The sequence below is a fragment of the Ambystoma mexicanum genome, chromosome 1p (genome assembly GCF_040938575.1).
Source record: "Ambystoma mexicanum isolate Mex_15411 chromosome 1p, UKY_AmexF1_1, whole genome shotgun sequence".
NCBI classification, from domain to species: domain Eukaryota; kingdom Metazoa; phylum Chordata; class Amphibia; order Caudata; family Ambystomatidae; genus Ambystoma; species Ambystoma mexicanum.
The window spans coordinates 1,119,155,813-1,119,173,883 of record NC_090921.1 but is presented as its reverse complement, the minus strand read 5'-3'; the positions used below and the strand labels follow the sequence as shown (position 1 = coordinate 1,119,173,883).

At 42.1% G+C, this 18,071-nt stretch overlaps 1 protein-coding gene across 3 annotated transcripts in view; it reads right to left on the bottom strand.

Annotated features, from left to right (window-relative positions):
- The window catches only part of HEATR3 (HEAT repeat containing 3), a 366,680-nt gene that overhangs the window by 245,156 nt on the left and 103,453 nt on the right, over positions 1-18,071 (bottom strand). For 2 of the 3 annotated variants that reach the window (XM_069604764.1, XM_069604763.1), the window contains exon 6: positions 5,617-5,757. In XM_069604764.1, the coding sequence (XP_069460865.1) occupies positions 5,617-5,757 (141 nt within the window). Of the gene's footprint in view, positions 1-5,616; positions 5,775-18,071 lie in introns of all 3 variants that reach the window. The other variant, XM_069604765.1, reaches the window with a different exon arrangement.

The following is an 18,071-nucleotide window of genomic DNA, read 5'->3' as shown; positions in this document are numbered from 1 at the left end:
TCCTGACTTCAACAGTCCAATCCCTAAGAAGAATGGGGCCTTGTGCTCAAAAGTCACAGGAGCCACAATGCTTCTCCCCAGAAAGTAGTCTCTTTATGTAAGTTGTAATTGTACTTGTGTTGGTGATTGTTCAGGGAAGATATTCAATAAGGTTAATAGGTAAGTACATTGTGTTCTTATCTTTGAGAAATAGAACCAGGTTCAGTGATCAAAAGGCAGCGGAAAGAAAGATTAGGATACAAAGGTACTCGTTCCCAATGTTATCCTATGGAGGACAGGGGAACAAATGTTTTTACTTACCCCCTGACTCGGATTTTCACAGATAACTTCATGGGTCGACTGGGGGATGAGGGGATGCTGGAGATTGGATTTCCCGCATTTGGTTCCAGTGAGAGGTGCACAGGAGCTGAGGGTGCACATTTTGCTCTGTTCAGGTCCAGATGCAAGATGCAAGCCCTGGCGATAAAGATATACAAGATTCACTAATGCAGGCCTCTTCTGGACACTTTGCAGGATGGACGAAGGGGAGTTCCAACAACGACCACTGCATGTTAGGCAACTGTCCCTTCTCGCTTTGTTTTTTTAATGTGTTCCTAGTTTTTGAGGGGAAGTAAAACCTTTAAATTCACTTCTGCCCTTTTCTCATTTGTTATGGGGAAACTGATCATTCCTTCAGAATCAGTACTGGGAAACTATGTTTCCCATTTTACCTAGTACATTTTTTTTAACCTTGCACACAGCCTCTTACAATGCAGTGCAATAGGGATACTTTTGTATCACAGCATTTTACACTAGGGATTTTTGGTTGCTTTTATGTGCTTAAAAAGACAAGCTGGAGGCAGCAAATATATTTTACCATTTTTTAATTCTTTTTAGCGTGCACATTCTCATTTAATGCGTATGGGTGCTAAACGTGGCTAGTTCCCAATAATGGCCGTCCCAAGAGATATCGCGTATTCTTTAGCCCTAATGTAGTTTGGCCTTCTTCCAGCCTTGCCAGGTCAGGAAATCCCATATAAGGTCATGCATTCGCCTGGGAAAGCTGCCGCTTTCACAAGCTAATGTTGCCTTTGTGTTTGTGGCCTTGGAAAAATAGGTGGGACTGTCTGGTCCTGTTATGTGAAGTTCTTTCCACCCGAGTCCCTCAGCACATTTATACTGTATCTGACCCTGCTGAGTGAGTGGGACCCTTTTTCCACACACACACACACACAGGCTTTTACTCTGTATTTGGGAACTTTTTGTATCTCTTTTTGATGCTCTCTTTTGGAGTTATACTTTCATCCAACTTTATGGCATTTGTAATTTCTTATTGCAGCACACAACGCTTTCTGTGCAGTGTTGCTGGGAAGCTCCTTGAGCATTCCTTTTTAATTGTCTGTGATAACATTCTGTTATCAGAGCAGGGGGGGGGTCCTTTTCATCCACCCTGACCTATTTTGTGGAATCAGCACACCCCACCTTTGCCGTAACTTTCTAGTTACAGTGGCAAGTTATCAGAGTCGCTGGTGGCAGTGGATATTTTTCTACCAACATTTTTGAACTTCTGTTGCAGGCTATCTTCGCAGCTGCAACACAGAACACATGGTACACCATTCGTTTAAAACGGTGGCTGTACCTTTTTATTTCCATATGTTGATGACTTGTCCTTTGTGAGGCCTTCTTCTACCTAGCTGAGTGGGGGTGGTCTCGAGGAGTCTTGTCGGGTTTCCTTTGGGGGCAGGAGACCAAAACTCCCCTGGTCTTTGTTCTACAGTGTGCCTGCTTGGAACCAGTTCCAACCGGGGGGCTGGCTGTCCTCCTGGAAAGCACATGCCCCCAGATTTGCATGAGAGGCCTGTGGTACGATTGGTGGGCTTAGTCAGTTCTTCAACATAAAAGGCGACCGTCTTGGAACTAAACCCCAGAGTCAACCACTGGACTGAAGATCTGAAACAGAAGGATGCCTGCAGCCACTTCCAGCAACCGCCAGTGCCAGCTGAGTAACCGCTCGGTCCTGGCATCAACTTCTGAATGACAGGGAAAACAACCAACATCCTCCCCTGGACGTGTGGGATTAATCAGTCCCAAAACGAACTTCAATTTCAGCCATCCCTAGAAGAGCTGCAACCTCTGCAGCCTGCAATTCACGAATACCTGGGGCCCTGTGCCATTTTGCAGCCCAACGTCTGCCGAAGGTTGGTTTTGTCTGTAACTGGGTAGGCATCCTTCTGGACCTCCGGTGACTGCATTCCGCTCCTGAAACTCCCCTCAATCGAGACAAGGACCAAGAAAGGGCACAAACTCAACCGCACAACCAATCTGCATTAAGAGCCTGTGAAAGTCTCCAACACAACTGTGCTACGGAAATCCACTGCTCAAGTGCATCCTGCTGCCCCCTTCAAAAGGACCTTCTTCAGCCTTCCAGGCCAACAAACCCAAACCGGGGACATCTGGTGACCTGATGTGCTGTAGCGAATTCTCCAATGAAAAGGTACTGTTGCAAGCCTTAGTACTTAACTTGGTCTTGCTGTGTAATTTAGTGCACCGGGAGGGATGCAGTTAAGCGGTTATTTGCAACCCTCTCTAGGGCACTCCAAGTCCCCTTGGGGTGAACAACCCATTGGACCTAGTTTACTAAACTATTGTACTTACCTGCAAACAAGAATACTTCATAGAACTTTGCTCTACCTACTACTCACCTGCTTCCTTCCTCCTCAACCTTGGTCACTGAACCTTCAGTGCCCCCCTTCACTCTGTGTATAGCACCTAGTATAGGATTGGACATCTGAAGCATGGTTAGGCAGGGGTTTATTTGAGTTACCAGAGTGTTCTTAAAGTTTGCTTACCTGTTAAAAGATTTTTAACATTGCTTCTATTCTACTTTGATTTAAAAGCTACAACCTTTGATTTTAGTTTGATTTAAAGGGTTTAACCTTTTATTCTACTGTTATTTGACTGTGATTAGTACTTAACTTGCTTAACAGCTTTAACCTTAGTGTGTATATAATAAATGTTATTTTTATATAAATTTCAAGTGGGTCAGTGCAGCTCTGAATTACCTTGTATACTCAGAGTCATGTGTGCCTTCGTACAGCCCTCTTCCCTCCTAGACTAAGCCTGGCTACTCAGCCATTGCTATCAAACCTTTGGGTAGTTCAGGCCAAATCTAAGAATTGGAAACCTGTACATCTAAGAGTGAGCCTTCTTTAGGCCTACCTTGGTGGACTTTTGAAACACTTCACAACAGGTCCCATTTCACATCTGTGGAGCCAATGTCTCTAGGTGTGGGGCATGAGTGAACCCAATAGTTGTCCCCGATTAGACAACTACTGCTTGTTTGAATCGTGCAAACCGTTGCCATTGGTTGGCTTGGACGTGCTTCCGGGCTGAATTTTGGATAAGAAGGACTCCTGAGGGTAAATTGTTCAGATCAACGTAGAAGCCAAGAATCCCTCGTAGACGAACAGCCGACTGAAGATCCAAAGAAGACTTCTGAAGAGGCCTGGCATCTCTTCCTGCGTCTGGCCCGGTAAAGCCTTGTTGGACTACCTGATCCTCAAAGACCATGAGCGGATGCTTCAGCCCTTGGATTAGTGGGACCACCTAATCTCAACGCCTTCTCAAGGATCCAGCCATCCTTCGGAAGTGTCCCTGGACCACCCGGTGAACTAACCAGCTACGGAGAAGCAGAGAGCATCGTACACATAAGAAGCCCCCTGACGTGATCACGGCTTGAGAGGCGGACCGGAGACGAGCCGCGGAGCCTGTGGCTTTCGAGAAGACAAAGCACGCCAGATGCCAGGTGCATTCCACAATGGAGAAACCGTTGGGAACCAGGAGAGCGGAATCCGGTATCAAGTGGTGGTGGGACAACATCCATATTGTGGTGGGGAGGACACCCAATGAACCATGCCGAGACCATCAGAGGCGGGAGTGTGAACAGATTAGTAATGCCCGCATTCGAACTCAGCAGGAGCCATGGGAGAAGCCGGGAATGGGAGACTAGCGAAACCGAGAAAGGAGAAGGCGAACACCGAAGATGAATACCCAAGCGAATGCCATACCCTGCAATGTTCCCCTGCATAAATAGAGGTAAGAGAGAACGGGAGACATAAAATATAAAAATGTTGAACTGGAACTATGCAAAGCATATAAAGAGAAGAGCGAATGACCCTGTGTGGGAAGTAGATAAAGAAGGGAACAAAGACCATTGAAAGAAGGGAAAATACCCTACGAGTCCAAAAACGAAAAATAGAGAAAGTATGACAAAGTCCTTTAATTAAGGATAGGAGATAAGACTATCAAGTGAACAAGATAGTTGGAAAGAGAAGCCAGGAGGGGAAAGTGGATCAAACCACATCCAAACTGAGAAAGCCTGGATTACCAGACAGAGCTCTACAGGTTCAAACAAGAGTATGATGAAGTATCACAAGGAAAACTGCCACAGACAGATTACTAAAGAGAGTGCAAGCCCCAAGAATATTGTGGAAGAGCTACAAGAATGAATCAAGGAGATATCCAGAGTCTATTATAGAAGATTGTGTTAGGAAACAAGTACAAGCAAGAGAGACATTGATAGAAAGAGTAACAGAAGATAACTGAATGCCGGGAAAATTAAGCCATCCTCCTGGCCTTGTTTAAGTTGGTTGTATTAGTGGTAAGGTCCGGTAGAATTAGATTTAGAGTGAAGACATTATTTTCTTTGAGACTTCCTGACAGATCAGCAACTTACTTCCTTTAGAAGGCAGGGAACTCCCTCTAGCAGTAGGGAAAGATAAGCCGCCTTATTATAAAAGTTTATTAAAAGCAAGTCAGAATGTTCTTAACGTGTCCGACTCCTCCAAACCGCCACAATACATATAAAAGTAACCCAAAATCCCAAGTGTAAAAAGCTAGGGTGATACAAAAGTATCCCAATTGCACGGCATTATGTGATGCTGTGTGCAATGTGAAAAAGGTCAGAGCAGATTAAAAATCTTTTTTTTAAAAGCAAAAATAAAGGGGGTCCATAAAAACTATGGAGGGAAAATTGCCAAAAGAGAAATAACACACCCTCAGGTTTGACTTTGGAGATCCATCTTGACATTCAGGATCTTAATTGGTGGTTTCATTATTTGATGGTGTCCGTGTCCCATCTTCCAAATCAAAGAACTCAGATTAGTAAACGCCTATTTGAAAGGATTTATGCCCCATTCTGAACTATCCACACTTTTTGCAATGTACTCAATAGCACCAACTTAAGCTTGCATATTAGAGTGTTTATTTTTGTTGACCAATACACAACTCTGTATTCTCAGTGCGGAAGTCGCTTGAAAAAAATAAATAGCCATTTGATCCAATGCTGTGGTCAAGGACTGCACACCTAACTGTCTGCAAAACATGCAAGAAACTATGATTAAAACAATGGAATTAAAACATAACTTCTAATTATGTAGTGTAATGCAGCTCTCACGGTTTGTAAAGATTATCTGTAGTTTTGTTTAATTTTCTCCTAATATGCAGATTTTGCATTTTGTTAAACACTTTATATGTACACAGCCTTTTTCATCATTTCATAACACTGCAAAGCACGCTCTTTCCTCCAATAAAAGTGTGTTTTCAATGTACACAAAACAAAAAGAATGGGAACCATACCAGCTACCAGCGCCCTTAAAAGCAGGTATTCCATGGTAATAGGAGAAGACATCATTGCAGATTCCAACACGTGCAGAGAAAGTGCATCAAAAAATTCCAAAAGCTCTGGGTTATCTTCAGTCACAGTTTGCAAGCAGTACGCTGTTGATACAAACAGTCTGTTAAAAAAAATCAACATTTAAGATCAAGATAAAATTCGAAAACATACAGCTTTTAGTTGTAGTCCAACTATTTAATACCACCCATGGGAAATTGCACATTGCACTTCTTGGATAAAACAGGGACCCTCTCAAGAAGGCGCTTCCAAAAACAATGAGGAAAAACAGAAGAACACTCAAGCTTTTGAAAGGGTCAGAAAACAAACATACTCAGAATTCCCAAGCAGGACTTTAGCTGGATTACATTTCAACTGTTTAGTCTATGGCTGGTGTCAACATTCAATCTGAAACAACTTGCATATGGCACATAATTTGTGGGAGGTGCAAAGTGGAGGGGCGGAAAAGCGTGAAGCACCTCAGCTACATGGAGAAGTAAAATGCCATAAGTTCTATGCTCACATCATAGAAATCTAGCAAAAGACCTGCAATTTCAGCATTGTTTGCTTTCAAAACAAATACCCACCTAACAGATTATGTCCCATAGTGGACATTTGCCAGCAAACGCCATCAATCTGCTGTGCAACTAAAAGCCAAATATCTGAGCTTTCAGTGTTGTTGGGGTTCCGCAGAAGGCTGCAGTCCGGAGCAGATGAAGATTCCTCGGCCCTGTGTTCGTGGTATGGGAGGAAACAGCCCTTGTTAGGAAAGATTCTTGAAGGAATCGTGAAGGGGAGATTGCTTCATCCTCCTGGACGGTTGAACCGCCCGGTGAAGCCCTGCTGCTGTGCTGAAACTCCTTTTCCTGATCGACAAGAGAAGCTCCCTCGGATTATTGCGACCAACTAACCCAAGACTAACTTTTCTGGAACACCTTCCCCAACTGGCCGTACTTCTTTGCTGCTGCTGGAACCGAGTGCCAGAGATTAAGAAATCCATAGTTGAGTGCAACGTCTGTAAACCGGACCAAAGTCCACTCCTGAAGCAGGGCGACCCAAGCTTGAGTCACCTCACCAGAGTGCTGGACTCATGGAGTGAAGGAAGCCAAACCAGTGTCCAAGATCTGTGGTGGTGCTATTGACCGGTAGCTGAAACCGCAAATTGCTGCTGAATTGAAAAGAGACCATAGCTGCTGCCGACCTGCAAACTGCTGTGCAGGCGTCCGCCAGATGTCCTCCCTCTTGTCCCCACAACTGAGGCCCGGGAACACAGGAACTGCAACCCACCAACCAAAACAGAAGCCAGCTGGATCCTCTTCTTCTAACCTAACGTACTGTTCTGACTAAGGGGTACTCACTGCTTTGTCTGTAGCTTGCTTTTCTCAGTGGATACTTGCAGTAGCTGCTTTTTCCAGAGTTGTGCTCAGCTCTAACTTTCACAAGTTTAACAGATTGTGGCCCAACAGTGATTTTCTACAACTCCTCTCTAACATTGTGCAAGACTTTTTGCTATCTAAGAAGTGCCTCAGCTCCATAGACTTGGTTCCAAATTGACTTTGGCTGTCCCGGCTCCCTGCATACACTTCTAACCCATTCAATTTGATTCTTACTGTCCCTGGTGATACATAGGTTTTAAACTAATATTTGCTGGGAAAGGTTTTTATCTAGACTTCATTGGAGGATTTAAAAGTGCTCACATGCTCTGAGAACCTGTTAACCTTTTTCCTTTCTATAACCTTTCCTTTTTGCCAACCGCAAAATTTACCAAGTACAAAAAGTGATATATAAATGCCAATTCTGTCCTAGTTAGTGAAGTCACCTCAGGGAGTAGTATGAAGCATCTCTAAAGAGTATCTACTTGCTTGACTTTCTGAGAAAGTATTTTGAAATGGACCTTTATTGTTGCACATTGCCATTTTTAAAGAATGCTTATTTAAAACGGACCTTTAAATAAAATTATTATTTATTAGAAAACCTTGAGTGTAAGTGTTATTTGGATACTTGTATTTGTGGATTTCAATTCTACAGCTCACATTTACCCCTCTTGAGATAAGTCTGGCGGCTCAGTCACTCTACCTACTTGTGTAGTACAGACCTATACCAATAGGTTGGTTACCTACTACCAAGAGGACAAGGCTGGTGTAGTCTCCCACAGGGTTACAAAATCAATTATTGCCCAACACCTTCAACATCCAAACTTTGAGTGGGTGTTAGGGTAGAATTCAATTTTTGGGGTTGTGCAGCCTCCTTTTATGAGACCCCTATTCTTTTAGATTTTTTGGGGGCAGGGGTCCAATTTCTTTTGTTGGTCAGAGGGACATTGGCTGTAATCCCCTGCCACAACATCCCTTATTCTATACTTCACATTTATGGTATTGGGTTGCTCTCATTTACCCAATTGTTTCCCTAGGTTGAGGTCATCACCCTCATTGGAACTTTTAGGAGGATAGGCTACTGGAATATATTTAGCTTTGGCCTCACATAGATTGCAAGCTGATTTTCACATTAGTAGCCCTGTTCACCTTTATGGTAATCATTGATGGTTTTTCTGTGAAACCACGAGGCAAGCCCTAAAATGGCGCTCTGCTACACTTTGTCTGGTTTAAACAAGTTCCTGAACCTGGTAAGGCCACTACATTTCCTGTGAGGGTGGGCTTGGGTGTTTGGTGCCAACCCGATAGGCTGGCTGCCACAATCTTTGCTTTAAATACCCTTATGGGATTGGTGAGCTGGCAGAAGCCAGCCCCCGTGAGTGAAAGGATAGACAGGGGAAACCATGTTCCTAACCTAAGTGATGCTGGATTTTTAGAAGGTAAGCAGGTCTGCTTATCTCGCTCAGGATTTTCAGTAGTTTCCAGCTGTTGCTGCATTTTTAGGCCCTCTTCTAGTCAAGCTAGCTGGATGCAGTGGCCTGGGCACAGCTCCGATTTGGATCTTTTGCTGCTGGTGAAACAGATCTGCTGGGTCCAAACTTTCCATTCTGGGGCCGTTTTCCGGGCCGCTTTATTGCATTGTGTTAGGACAGTTTTTCAAAAGTCCAACTAAGTGTTTCATAAAACCATACATCTGAGGCAGTACATAAATCCACTCTTAGTATAAGGCTGTACCACCTGAGAACATTTGGTAGCATAAACAGAGCAACCAGGCTTATCTTAGGAGGGAGAGAGGGCTGTAGCTTAGTACGAAGAAACTGTAGCATACATATGGTCCAAAGAAACACTTCAACACTATGTATTGTAAAAATAAAGAGTTTATTTAAATACAGGTAGACCAAGGTAAATCTTGGGTAAAGAAGTACCATCACATTATATTATATATAAACAAAATTATAAAAACCAGCTCAGTACTTATGGAATGCAACCCAAAGTATAACCTTATTGAGGAACGCAATCAGCAGTTCAAGGTGAGTCAAAACTACAACACATTCCGAATGGCAGTCGGCTATTCATGAGGAGTAAAACCAGTTTACATATTCTTTTATAATACAATCAGTATACAATCAGTAATTCAAGGGTCATTGACCCAGTCAGTCATGCAGTGACACTCAGTTATGAAATCACATAAACCAAGCCTGTTGCAAGTATATTCCTTGCAAGATTAGCTTTTTAGAACAAATCAACTCATACTTTCTGAAGGGGCATTAAGCTACTCAATGACAAGTGTTAACATACAATAACTATTTCTGAATGCAGTCAGCAATTCAAGGAAAGTAAAACCCAATTAGACTTTACGAAAGACTCAAGGGATTTTGAGAGAAGTTATAGACCTAATGACTATTTTGGAAAAGTTCTAAGCAGATTTAGGGGAGGTACAACCGAGTGTTACACGTTTAGAAGAGCAGCAGCTGATCAAGGTGAGTAAGGAACCCTATACTTTTAATTACAAAAAAACTCAAAGGCAAGTATTAACTCAAGGAATGTTTTAGGTCTGTATAAAGCAGATCAGGGAAACTAACACCCTATGGTACACTTTAAGAAGAACACACTGTTATTCAAGGAAAGTAAACCATATTGGTAAGCTTTTACACTCATTCAGTTAAGCAATGATAAAACAGTACCAACACTTATTACTTTCTAGAAGGGGGGGCACCATTCAAAGTAAGTAAAGCAATTATACACTTTTTAGAGTGCACACTTCAACTCAAAAGGCAAGTAAAACTTAAGGACACTTTTTAACTTCTTCTTTCACAGAGATACAGTTCCCACACACCTTCTTTCAGCAAGACGGGAACATTTTCTTATCCAGACCTTCATAGTTCATTGCATGAGTTTTCTCAGAGGCAGAAGAGAGACCCTAGTGGTCTAGGTGCCAGCTGTAGGCAGATTGAGATAGGTTTCAGTTGCAGGAAAGTCAATGTTCCATATGAGATCATCTTCAGTATGTAATTGCTTTCAAGTGTTTAGGGACTTCTGAGAAGGATCCCTATAAGCGTTCCAGCATTAGGCCTGGGCAATGGGAATGGGCAAGCTCCAAACCACACAAATCACCCACTAAGCCTCAAAAGGAAGCACACCAGACTTAAGGCAAGTATTACCCAAGTCCACGGAGTAGGAGAAAAGAAGAGCTGAGTGGATGCCTTCAGGATGCAGCAGCACAGGACCCGGTCCCTAGATTCTTGGTCTTGAGACGAAAGAACTGGATACTGGAAGGGAACTTGCAGCCGCAGTCATCAGAGGAGGCTTCCAGCAAAGGCTCCTTTATGGATATTTTTGGCTCTGGATTTGATGCCTTTTTATAGCAGCCAGATCAAGAACGAATATTGCCGGTCAGATTCTCTTCACTCTCTTGGTTCTCCACTCTGCTGAGGGGACTTCAGGTATTCGAATTGTGTCGCTGGAGAGTCAGGAGGAGGCCGCCAAAGTTTTGGACGGATTCGGACTCCGGAAGACCATGAATCACACAATGGCTCAAGGTCCCAGGGTATTGGGGTATGGTAGCCTAGCAAGGTCGCAGCACGTCGTGGGATGGCTCAGAATGCCGGTCTTCTTGAGAATAGGGGATCTCACCAGCCTCTGGGTAGGTGTCACATTCGGGATCCTCAGGTCGATTGGAAGGAAGGGTTACAGCAGGCTTCGGTTACACAGCAACCTCTCCGGTCACTGGAAATCACTACAGCCGTCTTTTCTTCATCTTCCTCTTCGGTTTCAGCTCCAGTGGTCGACTTGTCAGCAGCTTTCAGGATCAGAGTATTTATCAGGAACTACAGCACAACAACTTCTGCAATCTCTCCCTGCATTTTACAGAAAGGGACGGTCTGGCTGTCCAATCAGGACAGCCAGGCCCCCACTGGGAGTTGGTTCCTTTCAGGCAAGGTGAAAGACAAAGGGCTGCAGAATTTGGGATTACTCCCTCGCTTCCTGCTTTGTCAGACACTGGAGCCTGGGCGTGGATACAAAGGATTCCTGCCGAAGACAAAACTTCCACTGTCGTTCCCACCTAGAATGGCAGGGGGAAGACAACAGAAACAAACAACCTAATTAAAAATGGCGAAAAAGAAGGAATGAACCATTCTAGCAGAATGGTGGCCCTTCTGTGCATTACTGAGGCTGAATTAACAGCGAAGGTTGATTGCAGTCTGCAGTTGAGACTACTTGGTGTGAGTTATAACGTGAGCAGTTCCATGGAATTATTTACTGCTCCTCCTACTTGCTTTGCTTAACTTGAAGCAGTCCGCAAACCGGCTGCGAAGGGTGCTGACAAGTGCGATTGCAGTCTGCAGTCTGTGGCTGAGGGCGGGCGGGCCAAGTACTTGGGGCATCCTCACTCATCTGTTGGAGAGATGCTGGAGGAATAAGTGACTTAATATTATCAGGAGCACTGCTGAGTATTTTTGCTAACATTATCACCTTTCTGGTCATTATGGAAGAAACATACTGATTTGACTGTGCAAAGAGTAAGTGCAATTCTGACCTTGAATATTTGGCCCAGATTTGATTCAGTGGAGAACTTTTCTATTGTCTCATCGGAACAGGAGTGCGATATTCGTCAATTCCCTCCACCATCTTCCATGCCTCCCTAGCAGAGACTTTGGGCATAGGCCTTTGATTTGCATTATAGGGGGTGGCTTGAGAAAAGCTCACCTTTAATCACTGACATGTCCCGGCAGAGCCTGAGAAGTCAAGCGAGCCCGGTAGGAGGGTGTGGGGCTAATGAATAGACGCAATTAACAGCTAAAACTATGGAACAGTCTGTTTGCGTGGAACAAACTGTGGAACAAACTGTGGATCAAGCCACGTGTTGAGGACCTGCTAGTGGCAGCCCTAAGATCTAATTTAGGGGACACAGTGCAAATGAACAGGGAGAATGGAAGGTTTATGTAGACCAACAGGGATCCTCAATTATATTTTCCCTTTCTCTTTTTGGGAACATTTCCTCTGGGTAACTCCTTTCCTATTGGCAACTTGATGTGGACTGTAATGTGGAGCTTGACCATTAATCTCCAAGAGATTACAAGAAAGACTCAGGTACCATAAAACAATCTTGAGGATTAATTATGTATGGTAACATAATATAATGAAACTAACATGGACACATTTTGCTGTTCTCTTTTCACAGTAATGCTCAAACCAATTGATTTATGTAGGTAATCTGGACAGTTACTTAAACATAAAAAAATAGATTTAAACGACTGTGTAATACACAACATGCTACCCAATGTTTTGTTATTTGTTCTTGAGGTTTCTTCTTTTTTAATGAATGTCTTATGTTTTGTGTGTCAATCTCCTGATTGCACAATTTCGCACCTAATAATATGTTCATTTTTTTATTTAACCTGAATAGTGCTTATCCCCGAAGACGGATTAATATTCAAAATGCATTGGCCTTGGGACACTGTCAGAATTTATACTGCCTTCTATGGAGCAATACATTGACTGAGTGATCAAAATAATGTGTATGGGAATCATAATTTAAATATGCATTGTAATGATTGAAATTTTGATATTAATTTTGACTCAACCTGTGATTAGGGGACAGAGAGCACCTGGTTGGTTCAAGGGCATCTTTGAACCGTATGTGTAAGCCTAACTGCTCTGCCATAGCTACCCACATGAGAGTTGTGTATCTTTTAGTTGGGACTGTGAGAAACCGAAGGGTATTCCCACTTGCACTCCCATAAGATCTTCTGCGCAGGTGACCAGGGAAATGCCATTGTTCTTGGACCGAGATCCTGGGTGCGGACAAGCAAGAGAGGATCACCTGGGTGGAGGATTCTTGGGGATTGCAACTGTGGTTCGAAGGGGCGAAATATGGTATTCCCCACTTCCCTCCCAAGGAGAGACCATTATTCCAGGATCAGTTATGGGATATTGTTATCCATATCCATTGACCGGAAAAAGGGTAGGAGATCCTCTCAATCCAGGCAGGTTAGGGGAAAAAAATAGAAAGAATTAAATATAAAAGGGTGCTGGCTGGGTCTTTGGGGACAGAGTGGGATGCCCTTGGGAAAGGCATGCTATTCCCTTTTCCTACTAGTGACAAACCCAACCCTTCTCTTTGAAAATAGCTCACGGCTACCGCAGCACGTGAATTGTCGATATAAACTACAGAGAAAAATACATAGCAAGTGGACAGGTATGTGTTGTTTTGTTGGCATGTAACCTGACATTACCATTATGAACGTAGATATCATGCAGATTTGATTTTTTTGTTTAAATTGACTGTATCTGGGGTGTAGCTAACCCCGAATTGTTAATGTCTTTTTTTAGAAACTCGCCCTGAGGAAGGACTTTGTCCGAAATGCATCGGCAAGGGCTTCTGCCACAATGAATTCAATAAAGAAAAATTGCAAATGAATAACGCATAAGTGATTTAATAACAAGTAAACAACGGGGGTCTCCACATGGATGATTGACCACCAAAGTAGTATTACATACCCAGAATCAAATCTAAGCTACATCATAATTGAAGTAGTATTTACTACATAAACAGGCGTCTCCAAAGCTCAGTGGATGTGCTACTGAGCTGCTTTCTCCTGTTCCTTTTTCTGTGACACTGTACGTCGCATGTTTTGGATGACGCCTTGAATCTCAACATTAACTTATAACCTACACTCAAACAAATTTTTTCTGAAGAGAAGCGGTGCCCGCCTATTTCATTCAATCTGCTCACCAGACTGTTACACAAACATAAGGTGGAGGCACAAAATGTCTTATGAAGAAATAACAAACATCACTAATAAACATGCAGAAACTTTAGGATTTTCATCCAAGGAGGCAGAAGCAATACTAAATCTGATTTCAGATTCTGGACTTCGACTACAACCGACGGATCCAATCAAAAAGATTAAACAATTGGAATATCTTGTTCATAAGGAAATCAATAGGAAATTACATGCCATCACATTGACTAAGTATCACAGAGCTCAAAGAATCCCAAGAGGGTTGCGGATGCCCTTACGTCCCACGTTATGTAAAGACAAAGATTTTGTCAAAAAATGGGAAAGCATTTTAAATAAGTGTTCTTTAGATTTGATATTGTTGACAATACAAGAATTATCAAAAGAGCTGGCAATAATCAACACAGAAATTGATGACATAAAAACTGAACTAAGCAGAACCATCAGCGACGAAGATCTCAAGAATACATTAGAGGAGATCAATCAAAAACTGGAATCCTACAGAGACGAGCTAGAAAAAAAAAAATACGTAAATTTAAACGAGACACCTACGACTATTGCAACGACAAGGTTTATACGTGGATGAATAAGTTTAACAACCAGCATCGTCCCCAACACAAAACTTTCACCGATAATTCAAGTTCGGGATCTGAGGCAGAACCCGGTAAAACTTCTGAAAGTCGTACAGAACAACAATCCAGTGAGGCCGAGGGACCTGTAATTGACCAAACCATAACACCACCTCGTCAACAAGTTTCTTTAGGGAAAGGACAAGAGCGCAGAAAAGAAAAAGAAGGGGCAAAAGAAAAAGCAGGGGCATTGGGCATTCAAAGCCGATATCCGAACAGAAGGCTTTAGTGATTAATCTTTCACGGAGAAACCTAACAGCAACTGAACTAACAATATTACAGAAAGGTCTTAACTTTGTTCCCACGCACACGTCTACCTTGTTTGAAACGAAAGTAGAACTATTTAAATTTATACGCAAGCTGAAACTCAAACCTTTCTTCGCTGACTCAACAGCCGATGTAGGCAGTAAAGACTCTGAATATCTGGAGCTACGCTCGAAAAGTACCTATATGTCTCCTGTTACGCATGGAACAATAGACGTGTTTCAAGAAGCAGTGTTAAAAGATCTGCAAAAAGTTTCTTTCAAGCTACCCAATTATAGGAATTTCAGCAAAAAGGATATGGCAGCAATAAGAAAGTTATATGAAGACCCAGACATCACGATTCGTTCAGCTGACAAGGGTGGTGCCTTAGTAATATTGAACACAACAGATTATGAAGAGGAATGTCAAAGACAACTTCAAGACATCAATACCTATAAGGTCTTACATAATGACCCTACACATCAAGTCCAAAATTGAAGAAATGTTGAATGATGCTGAAGAAAATGGATGGATCTCGTCAGCAACTAAATCATTTCTAACACCACAATACCCGAAGATTCCTCACTTTTATTTATTACCAAAAATACACAAGACTCTTGACAAACCGCCGGGAAGACCCATTGTTGCAGCAACTGAAGGACTACTTCAACCCCTAGGGATCTATATTGACAAAATTTTACAACGTATCATCCAGAAGTTTCCTTCGTACATTAAGGACACCACAGACTTTCTCAATAGACTACATTCCATAGTAATAGAACCAACAGATATCTTAGTCACCATTGATGTATGCAGTTTGTACACGTCAATACCACATGATTTAGGATTACAAGCAGTGGAGTGGATCCTGTTGAAAGAAAACGACATAGGAGCATCAAAGGAATTCGTAGTAATTCTGCTTGACATGATAGCACGAAATGCGTATTTCAGACACCATAAAACTTTTTTTCAACAAATAAGTGGAACCGCCATGGGGGCCACCATGGCGCCAGCGTACGCCAATACTTTCATGATTAAATTTGAGGAGGACCACGTTTTACATCATCTAGTTTGGCAGAAAAATATTAAACATTGGGGTCACTATATTGATGAAATTTTTTTGATTTGGAAAGGAACAATGGAAAATCTTAATCTGTTTTTGGAATATCTGAACATGATTGACCCAAGAATACAGTTCACTTCAGAAATTGGAAAACCCGGTTTACATTTCCTTGATGTACAGATTACATCGACAGCACCCAACTTTGAGACAAATATTTTTCGTAAACCCACAGATAGGAACAACCTCCTTCATAGTTTAAGTTTTCATCCGTCCACAACCATCAAAACTCTTCCGTACAGTCAACTATTAAGGGTTAAAAGAATTGTAAATACTGACGCAAACTGTGAATGTGAATCAGTAAAGATGCTCAATAAGTTCAGATCAAGAGGATACGATGAATCAGAATTACAAGAAGCAAAACAGAAAGTGGATCAAAAAGAAAGAGCACAGCTGTTAACACCAAAAGTTCATGACAGTAAAACTGACCCTCAACTTGTTTTTGTACGCAAATATAGCATCCAATCCAACAGGATCAAAAAAATAATATTAAAGCATTGGCCAATACTAGAATGTGATACGAAACTACAAGGCAACTTCAGTAACAAACCAATATTTGCATTTCAAAGGAGTCACAAGTTAAAAGACCTTCTTGTTGACACCAACCCCAACCGAATTAAAAAACAGCGCAGCAAACATCCAGGAACGTACCCATGCCTGTCTTGTAATAACTGCAACAATGTGACTAAAGGCAACATTATCACCCATTCAAGCACTGGCGAAAAAATTCTCTTACAAGATTATGCTACTTGTGAAACATCAAATGTGATATATGCAATTAAATGCCCATGTGGTCTCGCATACGTTGGACAAACCAGTCGCAAAGCGCATATACGTTGGAATGAACATAAATCCAACATAACAAATAATCGTTACTCTCCTCTGGCAAGGCACTTTCAAGAATATCAACACCAGTTAACACAGATGAGATTTCAAATATTGGAGGTTATTAGGACGAAAGACATCCGCATGAACATTAACAAGAGACTGGAACAACGGGAAGCATATTGGATCGACAGACTTGGGACAGTGGCTCCCACAGGTTTGAATGAAGAACTAGACTTGTTTTGTTTTTTGTGATATTGGTATAATCATACACGAGTCATTTTGATAGAAAGGAGCTCGTAGCAAGTTACCTTTGGACATAAGACTGGAAATGCTGATAAAAAGCTGTATAATTTTTGATGCAAGTAGCTCTTAAGCTGTATGTGGGAAAAAGATTGAGTGATCATGTGATACAAGCCACAACACATGCAAGGAAACATACTGTGCCACAACATTTACATGCTTAAGCATGCACAAAGCAATTTAAATGTATAACACACGCCAATAGGAGCCAATGAGCAATTAAGCCAGGACGATTCAACTACGTGTACATGTCATAATAAATATCTAGGGTAGATGCATAGGGACCGACACGAGTCCTGATTACATCTTAACTATTGTTAGCACATAATTGTACCATCCTGTAACTTTAGGCAAGTACAACATATATGGAGACAATCTGTCAAACTAACGAATGAAATTGACAAGTAATGTTGATGCGTTTCATTTTCAGAGATACGGATTGAAGTAATCCGACTCTTTCATTTTTAACAATCATTAGTATCCAGGTAGGGAGTGCAAATTGTGTATGCATATATTTATAGGTCATGCTCAGATAGTCCAATAGACCATATACTTAGAATTCACTTTCTTGCACTGAATATAATACGCTTTGACTTACCGCTGCACTGTTAACATTTTGTTTTACTACATTGGGTTATATATGTTCTTTTAAACATTATACTGCCACAATGCACCAATGGGCTTGAGTTAGCTATTTGGTTATTTGACAAGGTTTCACTAGTCGAACACCGAACGACATTTCCCAATGTCGTTTGAACTACCATTCCACATCATCGCGTTATCTACGTGATGACGTGGTACATTTAAACGCGTGTCACTACGCGCAGCGTTCTGTTCCCAGGGGAAACAACCATTGCCCCAGACACCAAAACGCTGCGCGCGACCCCGTAGAGAAGAAGAAACAGGTAAGCTTGGTAATTATGCCCATATAACCACACGCGGTCTCAGTGGAAACGAGTGTATTGTTAATTAAAACACGTGTCGTTCGTCTAGATAGTACGAGTCAGATGAAACATACATCCCTGACACTCGCTTGAGAGTTCCAATCAATGGCATACCTCACCGGTTGTCGGATGAGGTAAGAGCACTAATGCATCTTCCTATTTTTTCACACATAACAGTGTGTAAATACATTAATGTTATTATACCAAAATGAATAGACTTTTCAGGCAAAAGTCAAGCGCA